This window comes from Cavia porcellus, unplaced genomic scaffold, assembly GCF_034190915.1.
Source record: "Cavia porcellus strain 051 isolate PalLab524CR breed Dunkin Hartley unplaced genomic scaffold, mCavPor4.1 scaffold_2, whole genome shotgun sequence".
NCBI classification, from domain to species: domain Eukaryota; kingdom Metazoa; phylum Chordata; class Mammalia; order Rodentia; family Caviidae; genus Cavia; species Cavia porcellus.
In genome coordinates, this window is record NW_026947485.1 from 100,187,870 (window position 1) to 100,205,477 (window position 17,608).

A 17,608-nucleotide genomic window follows, 5' to 3' on the forward strand; every position below is an offset into this window, starting at 1 on the left:
TGCCTGTGACTAGCCTCCTCACTTGTGACTTTGGTTACAATTGAGACTCGCTTCATTCACTGCCTGTATCAGTGCTTATCTGTGCTGGACTTGTAAGTAACCATTTGTCCTCAGAGGAAGTAGCTTACACTCCTAGGTCAGTTTCTCCATCTGTACCTGGGGCTTCCCCGACACATGACAGGCTGCCCTGGGGAGGTGGCTCTTCTGTGGGTAAACTGAGCAGGCTGGTTATGCCCCTTCTGTTGCGCATGACAGACAGGTGCTCAGAGCTTCAGAGACTTTAACCAGGCAGCAGTAGGCTGTGGTTGTTGATTCTGTGCCTGAGGAACCACATGCAATGCCTGTAATCAGCTTTCCGTGGCACATCAGCTGCCACAGGATGAACAGAGCAGAAGCCTGATGACACAGCTGCTCAACTGCAATACCCTATGATAATTTTACAAATTATTATTTTTAATATAATCAGCCTTTTCCTTAGGCAATAAAGGAAAAAGTTAAATTGCTCACAAACTAATAAAGGTTTCTCTTCTGAAGCATCAAATTCTGTTTACTCATGAAACACACACCTCCTCTGTTTGCCCACTGGGAGAAAAATTAGCATTTATTTTCCCGGGTAAACAAAATCTGGTGGAATATTTGTTGAAATATTTCAGCATTGAGCCATTCCTTACATTTAAGATGATATAGAAGAATGCAAAAAAATTTGTAAGCGGTCTTCCCTGACTCCGGGGTTTAATTTTACTATGGAAAAACTACTTACTATATACAATAGGATGTTATTTGGTACCTATGTGCGTGGAAAACAGACTTCCCCTTAGAGCCAGGAGCCAAGAGACTGAAGAAAACAAAATGTTCCCCGCAGCTTACTCCAGGCTCCCATGAGGATATTGTATCAACTACAGGGATGAGAAAGTATGATTTCATGTCTTGATTCCTCTTCCTTGAATTCTTTTGATGACAGATGAAGTTAGAGCTCTGTCACTTTTTATTTGTTTCCACAATGGAAGACTTGGGTTGCACTTACACATAGTATGACTCTGATTTTTGATGCTCTGCAGAGTGACTCAGTATTTTCCTTTTCCTGGTTTTCAGGTATGGAGATATGAGGAGACAGATTGGCTTTGAAATCAGAGACATGTGGTACAACCTTGGTGAGTAGCTGGAATTTGAAGGTTGAGCAAACATCTCGAATCCCTTCCAGGTCATGACATTGGCCCTGTTTGTCAATGTTGAGATTTCTTAAAAACCTTAATTCCTTTCATTCCTGGAACAGCAATTGTTAACCATTGTAGTAACACTTTAACATAATTAAGAAATACCGTACCAAAGAAAAGGAGACAAAATCTGGTTACTGGGGCAAATAGAAAAATCAAGAATGACCTCTTGGGTGAACATATAGCTTTGAAACCTGCTTGCTCCCTGGATTACTGACATCCCATAGTTTCTCTATTATCCAAAAAGGTACCTCATTCTGCTGTGATATTTGGCATCACTTATCATATTAAGTTTTGTAGATTTTAACACCTAAAGCATTTACAGTATTTGCCTATACAATACTAGGTCTTGTATTTAGATATATTTCCATCCAATGGTCATAGCATAATACACTTCCACAATTAAATAATTATGAGTAATGTATGTGTTTATGCAAATGATTAATACAACTTTATCGATTAATATTTACCCACTTACTTTCATCATTAAAAATAACAGGGAATACTCTCAAAACCTTAATGTGATATGTAGTTCTTTTAGATGAGCTCCTGAGAGATACGAGTAAGTGATCACAATTTGTTACCTTCTCACTGTCTTTAATGTGCTCTCTAGGAAGCTGGGTTCACTCCTAGTTGAGATCATGCTCTTTCTGGCACCTACACTCTGTTTACAGGCTTGCCTTATGTTCCAGCCCATGGAGAGGCTGATGGCCTTGCCCAGGTCCTGCACAAGTCTTCATATACGTTTCTAACTTCACGTGCCTTTCCTGCCTCAGGCCTGTCAGGGCTTGACTTCCTCTCCTCAGAGGGGCACCAGAACCCTACAGTTACTTTTACCAAGATGGCCTTTGCTCTCTTTTCTACATCAGAAACTATTTTTCTCTACTAAAAAGAGACAGAAATCTGCATTAGAGCATGGAAATGACTTAGCTACAGCAGCCTACATGTCTCTAGGACCCAAGTACCAGCTCCTGGCTGTCCATCCTGTCCTCCATCAGTCTGCCTTTCCCTGTGGCAGAGTAGGAGCCCTGGGCTGGAATCTATAGGCTTCATAAGTGCTACATGTGAGCTTTTGTCTCATGCTGCCCATACAGCTCAGTCAAGTGACTCCATCCTTTTGTGTTTGTCTTACTTAGATCTCTCAGTTGTAAGATAAAGCAGCCAGGGTGAATTTTTCAAGAGCCTCGTAATCCTAAGGCTCAGTACATTTATGACATGTATATATGATGATCTTAGTAATAAAATGTTAAGGCTTTTAGAAAAGAGAGGAGGACCGTTCATGATTCATTCTAATTGATCTCTCCATGTTCTTTCTTAAAATCACCATCTGACAGATGCATTCATCATTTTTCTTGGCAGGCCAGATGGCAGGACTCACACCAGGCAGAAGTGGTATATAGTGCCGTGAGAAAGGCAGGCAGGAGACGTGGAAGAGATCGTCAAAATGGCCCTTACAGTAGATTAACTTTCTGCTAATTATAGGGGGTCCAGGGCTTTTCTAGGCCCAGTATCCAAGAGGGAAATGGTATGAGCCTCACTGCCAGGCCAAGTCTCAACATGGTCCTTGAATTCCTGTAGACATAGGCTGTTTCTGATACCACCAAATGCACTGGTACTTCTTAAGAGTGGAACCTCCTACCCTCAAGAGGTGCTAAAGTAGAGAGAGAATAATTTTCATTCTACTTATGATTAGGAGAGATGCCCATGGGTCATTATACATGGAAATACTCTTTTTCTCTTTAAAAGTAGCTGCTGCCACAAGATAGCTCACCCTAGATCTCTGAGTTCCTGGAACCCTCGTTTTCTTGGAGTGACCTCTCAACAACAGAGTTAGTTACTGCCTAGAAAAGAAGAAACTTCCAGGCTTTAGCTTAAGTTTCCACTGACCAAGGGTCATTTCTTGTCCATTTTTTGTTGTTGTTTTCTCTTTTCACAGTGCTAGCTCTATGACTAAGCTACATTCCTAGTTTTAAGTATGTTTAAGTAAGTACAGTGGCACACAACTGTAATCCCAGCCACTTGGAAGCCTGAAGCAGGAGGATCGCAAATTCAAAGCCAGTCCAAGGAACTTAGGCTCTGTCTCAAAGTTAAATATATAAAAGCCAGTGTTCTTCAATGGTAGAGCACTTTCCTAGCATCCATCAGGCTCTGGGTTCAATCCCCAGTGCTGGAAAAATATGTATATATATATTTAATGTCACCTTTGGAATCCATGAGATTGAAGACCTTGGGAACTGGCTCTATTTCATTTCTTGCCATTTGCTATATGGTAGCAGTGAGAGAAACACAGGCCTGCGGGCAATGAGTTTCTTTTCCTCCAAACCCTTGGGAAGGTCTGGCCTTTGGAAAAATATATTCTTGGGTCTTACTCAGATTTCCAAAGCCACTTCAGAACAGTTGGTTTTATTGATATTATCTATCATTATCCCCCAAATAAGCTGAGCCCGGCAACAACACTTTTGATTTGCAATGTAAAAATGCAGTTAAGAAAGAAAATTTCCTCATTTCAACCTGTCACTTGCTGATTTGAATGCAGTGATTAATGTGTAAGACATCTGTTCTGCACCTCTTGAGCTAGGAATATTAACTGTGCCATGAAAAGTGGCCAAGGGGTCAAAAAGTACCTTGACCAATTAAGAGTAGGAACATGAAAACAGCAAGAAAGAACCACCACCAGAATTGGTTTCCTTGCTACCAGAATAATGATTTTTAAAAGTTAAAGAAACAGTAATAAAAGCATCTGTTACTTAATGGGAAATTCCATGTCAGCCCCCAAGTGGCTCCATGCGGTCACCTCTGGCAGGGTGGCCTCTTCCTGTTGCAGTCTCCAGGGTTTACACCTGCCTGCAAGTGTCACTGTGCAGGAACACACTGGAAGTTTATGACAGCACATCTCAATTTCCCAGGATGTGCACAAACTATTTTCTACACCATTTTTTATTTTATTTTTTCCAGTGAGCTCAGGTTTCAGAGTAAGTTGGCAGGCTGATAGAGTTGGCTGTGCCAAGAAAATAAAAATAGAAGTCTGATCAGATATATTTATAATCTTACAGTTAATTAGGAACTTATCATTCAAACAGGCCTTGTACTGAATATTCCAGGACACCAGTTATTCCTTGAGTTTCCCCTGTACCATGTGTGGTCCTTTAAGATGGGTATCCTCAGATCCTGCCCCCATGCTAAGCCCCACAGCAGGTAAGAGGGTCTTTCCAATCAATTTGGTATAAGTACAAACCCACACTGGCCCATGTGATAGAGCAGTGTGGTGTTTTCCCCTAAAATCCTGTCTGATTTTCAGCGTGAAAGGGAAAATCAAAAGCAGATTTTCTTTCCAAAGAAAAAAGAAGAGAATGTGTGTATTTATTAGCTCTTCAGTTATTTATCAAAGCTCACACTGAGACAGCCTGCTGGGGTACCTCATCTCTCTCTCCTCTTCACCACCTCAATTTACATTTTGTTTATTGTGTCCAGCATGAATGAGCCAGCACACACTGTCCAATCCAGCCAGAACAAATGCAGTCGCAGCAAGATCTTTTTTAGCCTGGATCTCTTTGGAATATTTTTCATGCAGGGATTCCCTTCATGGGTATTTGGGGGAACTGGACAAATTGTATGCTTTTTAATAAAACCTATATACTGTACAGTGTGCCCAGATTATTATGGATAACAGACCAAACACAGGAAGAAATGGCACCAAGGAGTATTAGGCAGTTTATTATACCAATAGGCCTGACTGACTGGTATCTCTCCCAAACAGTCAGAGCCTCACCTGGTGGGATTTCAGGGCTTTTATGGGGAACGCAAGCAGGAGGTACAGAAGCAGACTTAGCATATTAAGATTGCAGGGTTTTGTGACATCGTGGCTTGTCAAGAGAGTGTAAACATCTCAAGTTACATTGTAGGGCCATCAGTTAAATAAATATGGGTCACATAAAGGAAGGAATGTTTGATTACCAGGCTTGTCTGGACATGTCTGTGGGTTTTTTTGGTGGGTAGTCTTGGTGGACTTTTACTTACAATTTTAATTTCTACTTCATGATCAGTTTGGCTTACTGGCAGAAGGTTTCACTTTGCCTACTCTTATACATGCAAGGCCACTAGTGTTTATAAAACAATCACCTGATACCTGGGCAGGCTGCTGATTACAGTGGAAATGCTTTGGTGGAGGAGCATATCCTCACTCCTAGTGAAGCCTGCAACATGTTCTGTATGCAGAGTAGAGAATCCTGATGTATCTAAGGGACTTGGAGAGTCACCAGGGGACTGGTAAAGTGACCAGAAATGAGCTTGTCACCTGACATTAGCTTACTCTTCTTTCATCTCAAAAGGAAAGGTATATTCTGTGTGTGTGTGTGTGTGTGTGTGTGTGTGTGTGTGTGCGCGCGCGCGTCTACAGGCATCTCCCTGACCTTATTGATCCAAAACCAAGTCCATCATTAAATTTGAGTAGAAGTGCTTCAGGGGAAGCCTGTAATGCAAATGCCAAAATAAAATAAAATACATATGCAGCAGATAACATCACCCATCACTATCTCATGTGTCATCCCCAGGTACAACAATCGTCCAAACACCCTAGGTCAGCTTCAGATCAGTGTTTCTTCTATACCAATGAGGAGGGTGATGAGAGGGATTAAGAAAACATCATTTTTTGTAACTTTGTTTTCTGATCCTTGCATCTACAACCACTTGTTTCTGCTTTATATTCCTCCCAGCATGAAACAATAAAAACTGATGGTGACAGACAGAACTTTATGACACTGGAATTGTGGTTGATGAACAACTTGCTGTCACTATCATCTGTTTTCTGAAACATTGGCTCTGACATTTTTTAGGTTTAATACGACAAAAGTGTCACCTGCAAGACTGAATATAATGGCATTTTCAAGAGAATGCTTTGCAGCAGTTACACGCCTTTCAGAAACATTAAGCATTTCAGGAAGTGATGAGAATCACACTATTATACCTTAGTCAAAGTATTAATTGTTTAGTAAAAGTTTAGATAAGATTTTAATGAAATTCACATTTTTTATCGAAGGTTACATTTTGCATGTTTTGTCTATTCAATAAAATATGTTCAGTATGTGAGGATTATATATTTTCTACAGTATTGTTATTTATAGTAGCCTGATTTGCTTAATGATTCTCTTTACAGGATTCTATATTAGTTGCATTGCAAAGAAAACCAAATTCTTCATGGAACTTACCATGTTTCCTAATTGGATAAAAGATTGGTTAACTCTAGATAAATTGCTAGTGTTAATAACAAAATGTCACACACAATTCATTGAAGCATATAATTTATTGTGCATCCTGCTATTACATGTTGGAAATAATGTTAGTCATAGTGGAGTAATAGGGAGATCAATGAGTATTTTTGAAATTAAAGACAAAGTATAATTTTAAAAGATAACTTCAGTAGGCCCTGCCTCTGTGTTTTAGTGTGTCATTTGAAGGAAAGCTAATCCTAACCCTTTGTGTAGAAGTGGCATCCCCCTAGCTTAGTTCAGAGGCACAGTGTCCAGGCAGTGAAGTGAACATGAGGTTTGCTACTGCTTTTTCTGTCTGCCTTCCCTGGCTCAAGCTCTATATGAGGTAACCTTGGTCACCCCTTTCCCTCCATAATTGAAAAGCAACACAGCCAAAAGGTATGGGGAACACTGCCAGGGTGGGGCACCACGGGAACAAAATACGCGACTAGCACGAAGAAGGTAAGGGCCCCTGGGTCAGCCCAGCTGCTGGGTCTCTATTCTCAGCCTTCAGATTTTCCAGTAGTGACTCTCAGTGTCTGCATCAGACAGAGGCCCGCAAAAGCAAGAATTCCATCAAAAACAATCAAAATAGAAAAGATTTGATGATTATAAGAGGCCAGCCTACTTTCCAGAGGATGTATTTTAAAATTGTAATAGCTCAGCAGTGCTGGCGAAAATGGCAGGTCAGTGACCTGTTTTACGATGGCAGAAGACACATCAAGGAGTGGCATGTAAAGCTCACCGTGTCACTACTGCAGAAAAGTGGGCAGGGCCTGAGCGCCATGCAGAACTCTTGTGACCCAGAAGAGGGAAATGATTCAGAAAATGAGGTCGCAGCAGAGCTTTGGGACCTGCAGACCCACCTCAAGTCCTCTGTTTACCCCTAAGTCCACCTCAAGTTCCTCTGTTTACCCCTAACAGCTCCCTGAGCAGCCATGGGGACTGTCTCATTTTTTCGTCTGTGGAACAGGTTAAGAAGGTGCCCATCTCACAAGACTATGAGGACTCAACGAGATCGTGCTTTCTTCTAGGCTTATGTTGTAGTAATATGTGGTTACTCATGTTAGTTAATATTATTATTCACAGCTGTGTTAGTTTTTAAACCTATTGAGAAACATTTTCCTGAACTCTTTAAAAATTACATCTGACAAGATAAGTGAGATGAGACTAATAAAGTGGTTTTTTAGATAAGTATTTACTTATCAGCCAGGAGCCCTGGAGATAATCAGTCCTGTTTCCAGTTCCATAAGTTGTTGGCAGTACTTTGGTTCACTTCGTATTACAGAAATTATTCTTTTGTTTAAAAATGTACCAGATGGTAAACTCTTCTTCGTGCAATGTTTGAGATAGAAAAGACCCTAGAGACTGTCTGTGCATGCTCTGTGTTGACTCCTGTCCTTGTCATTGTCTACAAAGCTAGATGTTGACTGTCCAATCCCAGCCCCTGCTTGGTCCACACTGGATATCAGGTGTCTGCTCATGCCCTCTATCTATCAGATGTAATTATGTATTGTCAAATGGTAGTCTATTTTCTGTAATAGGCAAATCACAGTTATAGACCTTATGTTGGATTTTTTAAAATAACTTATGTAATATTGGGAATACAGTTCACTTCTAAAGCTGAAAGCTACAAATATTCAAATCATTGCGTGCAGATGAGACTTGGATACACATGCTCAGTATCTCTTGTTCAAATGCACATGATCTGCTTTGTTTTGTCTACTTGAACCTATTTTAAAATCCTTTTTATTTCTGAATAAATACATTTCTTTATTTCAAGGGCAACACAAGATAAAGTTCATTCCAGAAATGGTTGGTCCGATTTTAGAAATGACGTTAATTCCCGAGACAGAACTGCGCAAAGCAACAATCCCCATCTTCTTTGATATGATGCAGTGTGAATTCCACTCAACTCGAAGCTTCCAAATGGTAAGGACACAAATGTGCTCAGTGGCCTGGGGAGGGGAGTGGCAGAGCCTAAAAATTTTGAAAGAAACGAGTAGATGTTCTACTGCTAAAGATGTTAAATTTAGAAACATACTCTGCAGCTCTAGAGAACGGAAGCCTATGATTTTTCCAACTGAAATAGTTAACATCCTTTTTCTTCAACTTTAGCAGGGATTGTTCTCAGTTTTTAACTATTGCTTATTTAGTTTAATCTAAATTTACTTATCTGAACCCTGGATAAAAGTCTCTTCCTTCCTCTCCTTGTTATATGTACATGTAGAATTTAATCAAACATTATTTATTGTATTTTGGAAGCCTGGTTGCTTGTTGCAGAGTTATGTTATTTTTAAATCTAAAGTCTGCTTTTAATTTTTTAAGCATGTGTCTGGATCTTTTATCTGTGTAATGAAACAAATGAAAATTCCTCTCAGTGAATACACAGTACTCAGCTAATACATTGTAATAAGAAATACAAGATCTGAGTAACTTATGCTCTAGGAGTAACAACATCTCCTTCCTGTATCCCATGAAAATAAGCATAGTATTTTTGTATTCTTGAGTTGATGCAAACATACTACTTGTACACACACATAGGCAAATGCACACACCTATCCTGGTATGTTAGATCTGGCCATGGTACTTTGCAGAGATATGAGAAGAACTCAAGAAATAAGTTGAAAGCAATCTATTAAAAGTACAGCAATTCAAGCATAAAGTGATTATACCAAACAGTTTAGATTTTAAGAAGAAATTCCTGTATTAAAAGAAAATCAAAGCTGGTTAATTAAGATGGTATGATTTTAGTAGTATCTATATTTAAAAGGTAGATTTTCCTTATCCACTTTTATATTTTATCGTTTCAAGGACTTTTGAGTAATTTACAGCATTTCATTGGTCAGTCTTCACCATCACTGCACAAAGGCAGAATCCATAAGGAACCATTTTTCTATTTCCTAGGACAGAAAAGAAAGACACAGTTAAAAGAATCTCTATGCTGTGAGCAAAGTTTGAGTTCCAGTCCCCAGGTCAGGTAGTATCATTGATTCGCAGGCGTTCCCTAGGTCTTGAATCACTCAACATCTTAGTGTCTGTTAAGTCAGATTTATAACATTGGCCTGAAATAGAATCTGCTTACACAGTCAGACCTGAACACTCTTAGCGTAGTACCTGACAGCGTAAATGACGTCTCTCGGTTGTTGTGACTGTTACAAGGCCAGAGTCCTGGCTTTGATGTGAGCCTCTGAGCTACACAGAGGCCACCGTTCAGAGAATGTCCCCCGCATCTGCAGAACCATTTGGCCCAGCGCTTTGCACAAGCCGGACCATGACCTTCCCTGTGGAGTTAGCCACTGAAGCTTAGGGGAGGTGGTCGGTACATAAAGATGGAGTCTGACTGTTGGAGGAGCCATTTCTGTGATGCTGACCCACACAGGGTGTACTCCAAAACCTACTGGACCTTGTCTTAGTACACAGCTAGACTATCATTGTTTTTGCACTTTAATCCTGCAGGAGGCTTTTATAAAATGACTGGTGATTTTTATTTTAATATTAAGCCATTGGTGGATCATAGAGAAGGCTTGATTTTATTTCCCCAAATTAATGCCTGGTAGGGAGGGATTAGTGGTATTAGCACTTCTTGACTACACTCTTTCTTCTCTTCCTTACTTTTTCTCTTTCCTCTTCTAGTTTTCTCTTTTTTTTTTTTTTTTTTCTTGATATGGGGGAAGAAAGTCTCATTTTTAGATAAAATTAAAGACAATACATTTAGAAAAACAAGAGTATGTTTCTTCGGCTTACTGTCAGCCTTATACTATGATAAATATATCAGACATCTTCCTTGAATGCAAGGTAGGATCAGTGATTTTAATGAGGGCGTAGTGTTTCATAAAACAGTTTTTTACTGATTGCTGTCTTATAGCTGGACATTCAATTTCTTTGCAGATCTTCACTATTATGTGTAAGAAAGTATGCAGTGGACTCATTCATGTATATTAATTGATTACACTTTTAAAGTTTTCTAGTATACATTCTCATCAATGCACCTATTGATTCAAAATAATTTTGTATCTTCTGACATTGTTGCCAAATTGTTTGATATTCCTCCTACAAGATTTGATCCCATCTTCATTGCTGCTGGCTTTACCTCGTGGTCCTGACTGCACTGCCAATGAAATAAAGCTACAAATTATAATTTAAAGGACTTTTTCCTAGGCAGAAAATTTGTCTGACTTTTTGAATTTTATATAAGTTAAGCCCAAAGACAGACTTTGTGGAAACTATTAAATTAAAGAGTCAGGGAAACAGGAAAAATATATTTATATAGATAAATGTCATTAACCTAGAAACTAAGATCAAAAGCCTCTAAAATATTATACTGTTCATCATTGGGTCAAAATAAAGGTCAAGAGTAGGTGGAATGAAGATGAATCGAATGGTTCCTTTAATTTCTCTCCTACTGTGGCATTGCTGAACTGTAGCAGGGATGGCAAACCTTTTAGAGACTGAATGCCCAAACCAACTCAGAACCTACTTACTTATCACAAAATGCCAGCACTAAACTTGAATAACTAAACTTGAAAACTGAGGTTTTAGTTTAGAAAAAATAGCTCAAACATTAAAAGAAAAACACAATAATAGAGCTTCCAATGATACAAATAGCTCAGTGTGGCACACACACCATAGGTTCACCACCACTGTACTATATCTTTGAAACATCTCACCACAATCTTGAGGAAATGCTTCATATTCTCCAGTTTAACCCACATTTGCTGGTAAATGATACAAGTTAACACTAACCACCAATGTTTTGCCTTCATTCTGAACATTATCGCTGGTAGGGTCTTCACTACCTGCCAGTGCCTTTCCAGAAAATCTAACTCAAACCATAAAACAGATATGCATATTGAATTTATCTCGTAAAATACAGGCAATTTCACTAGCATAAAATATGTCTGATAGCCAGACATGATGAATCTATAATTCTACCTACTGGGAGGGAGAGGAAGACTGAGTTCAAACTCAGCCTGAGCCATTAGCAAGGCTTTATCTTGGAAAACAAACCAAAATTGCTTGTTTGAATGTAGATGACTTAAATGAAGATGCAGGTCTGTACTGTGGTGCTAATAGCCATTGACCCTTTGCCCAGAGAGCTGTCATCTGCTTATACCACTGCAGACAAGAGGCAGCAAGCTGTAGAAGTTCTTTTAATGGAAAGCATAAAAGCTAAAACTCATTTTAAAAAATTCATTCGCTTTTGATCACTGGCACAAATACCTGAGATACTCAACTTAGAAAAAGAAAAGATCAATTTTGGCTCACAGTTTGAGAAGTTTTGGTCTATTATCCCATGACACCATTGTTTGGGACATTTGGCAACATTGGCAGGGGCCAACAGCAGAGTAAAATCCACTCCATGGCCAGGAAGGAAAGACAGTGAGTAGGGGCTGGAGCCCCACCGTCCCCTTCACAGAGACTCCTCCAGTGAACTCAAGACCCTCACTACAACCTCCTCTACAGTGTCTGCCATCTCCCAAAAGTACTACCCCAGGGACCAGATTTTTAATACATGGGCCATTGAGAAAAAAGAATCTAAGCTAGAGCAACTCTCTTTCTGTTCATCTGTTCCTGTGAATTGGGAAAAGATTGGCTCCCCTTTTGTTGGGTTGGCCTACCTCTGCCTGCTGGGAGGAGGCCAGGTGTTCATCTTTTTCAAATCTGCACGTGGCCCTTCACCTGGCTTTAAGCAATCCTCCTTGGCACTTGATTTTTCTGGGTGTGAGTTACACTGCCTGGCCCTTTGATCTTTAAGACAACCAGATGAGAAGACTCATGACTCTTTCCTCTGTCTCATCATCCACTTTTCTCCAGCATTATGGCTCTGTGCTGGGTCTCCTAACTGATTTTCTGTCTTTTCTAATTCATTTCTCCGTGCACTCCAATTCATCCACTATGAGCTGGTTTTCTAAAGCTGGAGGCGCAGCTCCTGTCCCTTGTAGGAGATCTCTGTGAATATGTCCTGGCTGGGCATGTGTACAAGTGTACCAGTGAGTCCTGCCTGCTTTTCATCCTAGGACTTCTGGGATGGGGACGATCAGCTGCTCTTTAACTAATTCACCAAAAATTCAATTATCTAACTTTATTAGTCACACCACCAAGGGCTTCAATTGCCTCTGCTTTCATAGAAGATGTACAAATGTGATAGAATGAGGGGAAGATATTAGAGCTTTTTGCTTTTACAAAACTTCAGTATTTTGAACATATGATGTTGCTTGTTCTTTCAAATGTCACTGTCTTTTGGGGTAGAGCTGTTAATATTCTGCTATTTGAGAAATATGGATTGTGTTCTAGCAATTGGAGTGCGTAGGGGATCTGCTGGATCCAGGGGGCAAATCTTCCATTTTGCTCAAGATTAAACTGTGTTCCACCACTGCAGGGCTCTCTTGATAGTGAGATAAAGTGTCATAGAGTTACCATTCAGAAGCATGTCCTCTTTGTGTTCAGGGTTGCAGTCAGTGCCTTAGATCAGCTTGACTGCATCTTCTTTGGGGACATTCTCACAGATGGGAGTAAGCCCTTCATACATCTGTAGACTGAGTTTCTACAAGGGATGCAATGTAGAGAAGCATGAACTAGGCGAGAACATGAGGTAGGAGGCCCCAGTGTTTAAACAGTAGCTGCAGATTCTTCCAGAAATGCCTCCCACCTACAAAATAATATGCTTTTTTGATGACTAGTGTTCACAGCTATAGCAAAATTATTATGTGATGAAAGGAAAACGTAATGACCCCCTGGATGCTGTGTAACTGTCCCGTGATGGAACTGGCTGTGTCCCATTCCACCACTGTCCCATCCCATCCCTACTATGCAGTGTTGTTCCATCCTATCTCTACTCTGCAGTGACAAGAGACTGCTGCCTAGAGAGCTGTTTTGTTTTGCTTTGTTTTTTTTAACCTCCTTATACCTGTTTTGGATACTAAATGCAGCAGGGTGATAAGAATACATGCTGGAGCCTCAGTTTGCCAGCCTCTCTGACTGTGCTGTAACTATGCAGTGACTATGTTCACTACCTTGGTAGCTACCATTGGATCAAGGGACTCTGGCCAGGCTCCTGCATCTCCTGGTACCCCTTGCTATTTTTCTGGCCTATCCATGTGAGTCTGCACTCAGGAGTACATTTTTTGTCTTCTCTCTTTTATCTCCTTGGAGTGCTTCTAGTATTTCAGCAGCCTTTCACCATCCTGGTTCTTCCAGCCCCTTTTAAGAATCTCTTATGATCAGGATGCCCCACTCATCCTCCTATGTTATTCATTGCAAGTGCTTTTATCTCTCATAATCCTCAAAAATACAATCTCTGCTCCCTTTCATTTTAACACATCACCTCCTCAAAGCCAATCCTGCAATTGTGCTCATTTTCACCTGCCCTGCCTTGCTCTCCACTAATCACAGAGTAACACACTTACGGTTAACCTGAAGATCTTAAGTCTGCATTTTAAAAAAAGAGAATATTCTATCTGTGAAGATTTCGGAATATGACACACGAGTGCGGGGCAAGTGGGAGGTGCCCCTTTAATCCCCTTTTATCATCTATGTAGACACACCTTACCTTGGTGATACGATGAGGCCTCACCTGGCCTTACACTGACCTTTCCTCCATCTCACTAGAATGCTGCCTTCCAGATGCATAACTGAAAGTCTCAACCTCGCACTGGATTTTGCTTCATATACAAAAGCATGCTTTAAATTCTTTCCTGGCATCTTCTTAAAGAATTCCATTTGTTATCCCTTTGGAAAATACAGAAATAACAGCTGAGAATTGTAGCAAATGACCATATGGGGCCATATACCATTAATAAAAATGGAATGGAAAAGGCTGCACAGCAAAATAATATTTTCAATCATGGAGCTATTTTATGTCATCTTTGTGAGGCTCAGTAAATTGCTCCACAACTTCCAGAAATTCCCATTTAGCTGTAACAATATTAGAACATGAGTAATCTTTGTGTCATCAGTGTTTCCAAATTCTTGTTTGAATAATCTATTCCTACTGCCCAGGCTGGTAACCTTAAGCAAATAATTGAATAACCCAGGAGATGTAGGCAGTTTCTGCCACTTGGTGGAAAAACTAATATATTTTGGTTTGTAATATGAATGTGCATAAATTTGGTGGCAATTTCATCTTGTGTATTTTCCAATTCATTTGGGATTTTTATTTGTTGGTTTTGTTTATTTGTGCTTTCCATTTGAAAATAATGCTTGATTTTACTGCATTGGGTGCTTAAAAGGAGGCATGGCATAAGAATTAGGCTTTTATTTATAGAGTTCATACTAAAAAGTGTCTGAGAGATCGTAGAACCCAATACTCTAGACTCCAGGATTTTTCATTACATTGAATTCTATTTTTAAAAGCCTTCCAGCAAAAAAATAATACCCAAGCTCCCATAATTTCCTTTATGCAAATTAAACCAGACTTACTACATGAAGCCCGAAAGTCACTCCTTGCTCTGTGTGATGCAGAGTTAGGGAGCATCTGCACTTGCCTGAGGTGTTAGTGAGATGTCACATCTAGGCAGCAGTCACCCAGATAACCTGTCCGAAGTGTATGGCTGTGAGGTCTCCAGGCTCTTGAGAGTTTCACAAAAGCTTTAATGTCAAGAAGCTGGCTGTTTGGTAGACATAGGAGAATGTGGAGGTTTCAGAATGTGGTTTGGAATGCCAGAGATTAATTAAGTGTGTAATTAAGTTTATAGAGAGGTTAAGCAAAAGGACAGCAATACACATTTTTTATTAAAAATGTGTCTGAGCCCAGGAATAAATTCCAACTGATAGACTAGGGGATCAGTAACTTGTAGGATATCAGCATGGGAGCCCAAAGTCCGAGGGTTCGGAAATGCTTGTTGCTCCTGATCCTTCTTCTTGGCCATGTTGTTCACTTAGATGTGGTCTAGCATCATTTCCCTCTTTTCTCAGCCTACTGATGGTAAAAAAAAAAAAAAAAAAGACCATAATTATGTGGTTCCATCAGATTTTCTGGTTCCATTGTGAAGTGGGGTAAGCAAAGAGAGTCTGATTGTTGGTACTATGTAAAATAGAAGTGATCATGCACCATATTCCTTGAGAGCTTGTTGAGAAGTTCTAGCACGGGAGTGCAGCTACTTGCATACCCTTGACTGAGGCATGGTCTCTCCTCTATTGAGAGTGGTCTTCCTCTTCCACTGAGCATTTGGGAAGGACTCACATGAAGGATTGAGGGAGAAAGAGGACACCCTCTCAGCCAGCCAGATCAGCTAAATCAACCCCAGTGATCAGTAGGGTGGCACATGTTGGAGCCAGATCACCTACACATCCACCATATTCCTACCTATAGAATCTTTGGTGCATTTTATCTTAAAAATCAGAAGAAAACAGTGCTTTTTAGACAAAAAGCAACATTTTACTAAGGTTTGTTTTTAAAGGGTTGGGATAACCCTTTGCTATTATATAGAGACCACAAGTTAGATTCCTGATTTACCCAACTCTTGATAACCTCTAAGCCCTTTGTCATCTGCTGAATTATTTTTGCCAAGCTTCCTCATGCTACAACATAACCCTAGTTCTTTTTTTTTTTCTTTGTTGTAATTTCTAGTTTTTTGTTTGTGCTTTGTTTTGTTTGAGACAAGGACCTACTGTATAGTTCAGACTGGTCTTGAACTCACTGGGTACAGTGGACCCTTGACTTACAAACTCAGTTTGTCACATTGGCTAGTTGTAACTCAAGGTGATTGTAAGTCAAGACTATTTTTCACATGAGAAATAGTGGAAATAGCAATAATGTGTTCCAAACCTCCCAAAGCACTCCTTAACTAACCTTTTCATAATAAAAACGGTTGTAAAATTTGCATAATTTACTAGAAACACCAATAATTTTCCTAGTGTATTCACCAAAAAGTTATAAAATGTGCCTAGTTCACCAGAAACAACAATTTCACCATTCTAGCTGACAGAAAGGGAGGATGAACTGGAAGGTGGTTATTGTGTGGAATGAGAATCCTCTTCCATAAGAACATCAAGAATCCGGCTTGCTGGTGTCCTTGCTCTCCTTGAGAGGTTCTGTAACCCGCTAGGACCTGCTTCCGGCTTTCCAGGTCTCAACCTTTACAGAACTCAGAATTGACCTAAGGTTGTCTGTTTCTCTATTTTTGTAGCCCTGTTCTGTCCTGTGGCATGAAAATTGTCATTAAGCAAGTGAAGTGGCTTTTTCTGTGCCTGAGTGGGTTTCTCTACAAATGTTGTAGCCCGGTCCATTTTTGTAGGATTTCCTTTATTTTAGAAGAAGTTTGCTGCATTGATTGTTGGTATTCCTGCTCCTCTTCAGAAAGCTCCTCAACTCCCATTCTGTTTGCTCATCCAGAAGTTGCTGAAGTTCCTCTGACTGCTCTTCCACCAGTTCCTCAACATCACCACTGCTTACCTGCAAGCCTATGGAATCTGCTATAGTGACAGTGTCATTAACCATAGGGTCAGCTGAAGATCTGGGCTGCTCTACACAGTCTTCAAAACCTCTCTCTTGTATAATTTAGGCCATACTTCTTCCAGGCAAGTCTCAGTGTCCTTAGAGAGACACTGGCCCAGGATTTTTCAGTTAACCTCACATAGGAAAGAATGTTTTAATGTTCCTTCCAGAACTCTTTTAAGGGTTAAATCTATGTCTGAGACCATCTGAAAGCACTTCAGGAACAATTCCTTAGTGTATAGCTTCTTAAAGTTAGTTATAACCTGCTAACCCATCAGCTACAGTAGAGAAGTTGTATTAGGCGGGAGGAACTTGACTGAGGGCCATGGAATTCTTCTGAGAACTGAGATGAACTGAGAGCCAGTTCATCTTCCATTTTGATAGCAGTAATCCTGACAATAATATAAAACACTCACCAAAATCACATAAACAAACATGCACATCTGGGTGCGTATTGATATGTATACTACATATGATTTCTTGGCATTGTGAGTCTTTATTTACAAGAGCACAAGTGGTCGACATTTGGGTTATAACTCAAGACTTTGGTCATAAGTTAATCCAAAAAGTCTGACCATTCCCCAAGTTGTTCATATGTGAGGCCAGTTGTAACTGGAGGGTTCACTGTACCACAAGCTAACCTCAAACTCATGGCAGAGCTTCCTGAGTGCCAGGATTACAGATGTGGGCCACCATGCTCAGCTCCAGAT

The 17,608-nt window shown here is 40.1% G+C and overlaps 1 protein-coding gene across 3 annotated transcripts in view; it reads left to right on the top strand.

The window, feature by feature from the left end:
• Nucleotides 1-17,608, top strand: part of Dock1 (dedicator of cytokinesis 1) — a 516,033-nt gene that overhangs the window by 420,485 nt on the left and 77,940 nt on the right. For all 3 annotated transcript variants that reach the window (XM_013143418.3, XM_063244929.1, XM_003479612.5), the window contains 2 exons: nucleotides 1,093-1,151; nucleotides 8,244-8,392. In XM_013143418.3, the coding sequence (XP_012998872.1) occupies nucleotides 1,093-1,151; nucleotides 8,244-8,392 (208 nt within the window). The remainder of the gene's footprint in view (nucleotides 1-1,092; nucleotides 1,152-8,243; nucleotides 8,393-17,608) is intronic.